At 44.0% G+C, this 525-nt stretch overlaps 1 protein-coding gene across 1 annotated transcript; it reads right to left on the minus strand.

The window, feature by feature from the left end:
• Nucleotides 1–4: 4 nt before the first annotated feature.
• LOC109131834 (dual specificity protein phosphatase PHS1-like) lies at nucleotides 5–515 on the minus strand (the record flags this gene model as incomplete). Its single annotated transcript, XM_019243015.1, has 1 exon — nucleotides 5–515. A coding segment is annotated over one exon (511 nt), but the record flags the coding sequence as incomplete, so codon positions are not given.
• Between the last annotated feature and the right edge of the window lie 10 nt (nucleotides 516–525).

Below are 525 nucleotides of genomic sequence, written 5' to 3' on the forward strand. Positions count from 1 at the left end.
TCTTGGTCGCTTGTCCGTTTTCCAGCAGGAGGCCGCCGTGGAACACCCGAGTCTATGGCAACGAGGTGAAAATCGGCAGCTACTGATCTATCAGACATTGGACTCATTAAACCAGTGTCATATGATTTAGGTGATTCCGTTATATCAGAAAAATCAGACGACTGTGAGACCAACATTTGATCACTGATACTCAACCTGGATCTGCTATCTACGGAAGAAGCTCTTCTTTCCCTTTGAATGGATCTGTAGTCCTTTGGATGGTACCGTTTGATGGCGGAATCAAAAGCTTCTTCAAATGAGCGTTCAAGATTTTTTGTTGAAGACACAGTTCTATCTGTTAATAACAGATTTGCCGGGTTGCCACGCCATCTCAGCTGACGACAAGGTAATCTGTCTTCGTTCCTAATTACTAGATCTAGCACCAAGATTCTCCCTAGTGCTGCAGCAGCTCTCTCTGCTTTTTCTTCAGTTTCAAAACTACTCATGCTCTCTAGCATTGGACATCCATGAACATAACTGCCATCA

The sequence above is a fragment of the Camelina sativa genome, unplaced genomic scaffold (assembly GCF_000633955.1).
Source record: "Camelina sativa cultivar DH55 unplaced genomic scaffold, Cs unpScaffold06056, whole genome shotgun sequence".
NCBI lineage: Eukaryota > Viridiplantae > Streptophyta > Magnoliopsida > Brassicales > Brassicaceae > Camelina > Camelina sativa.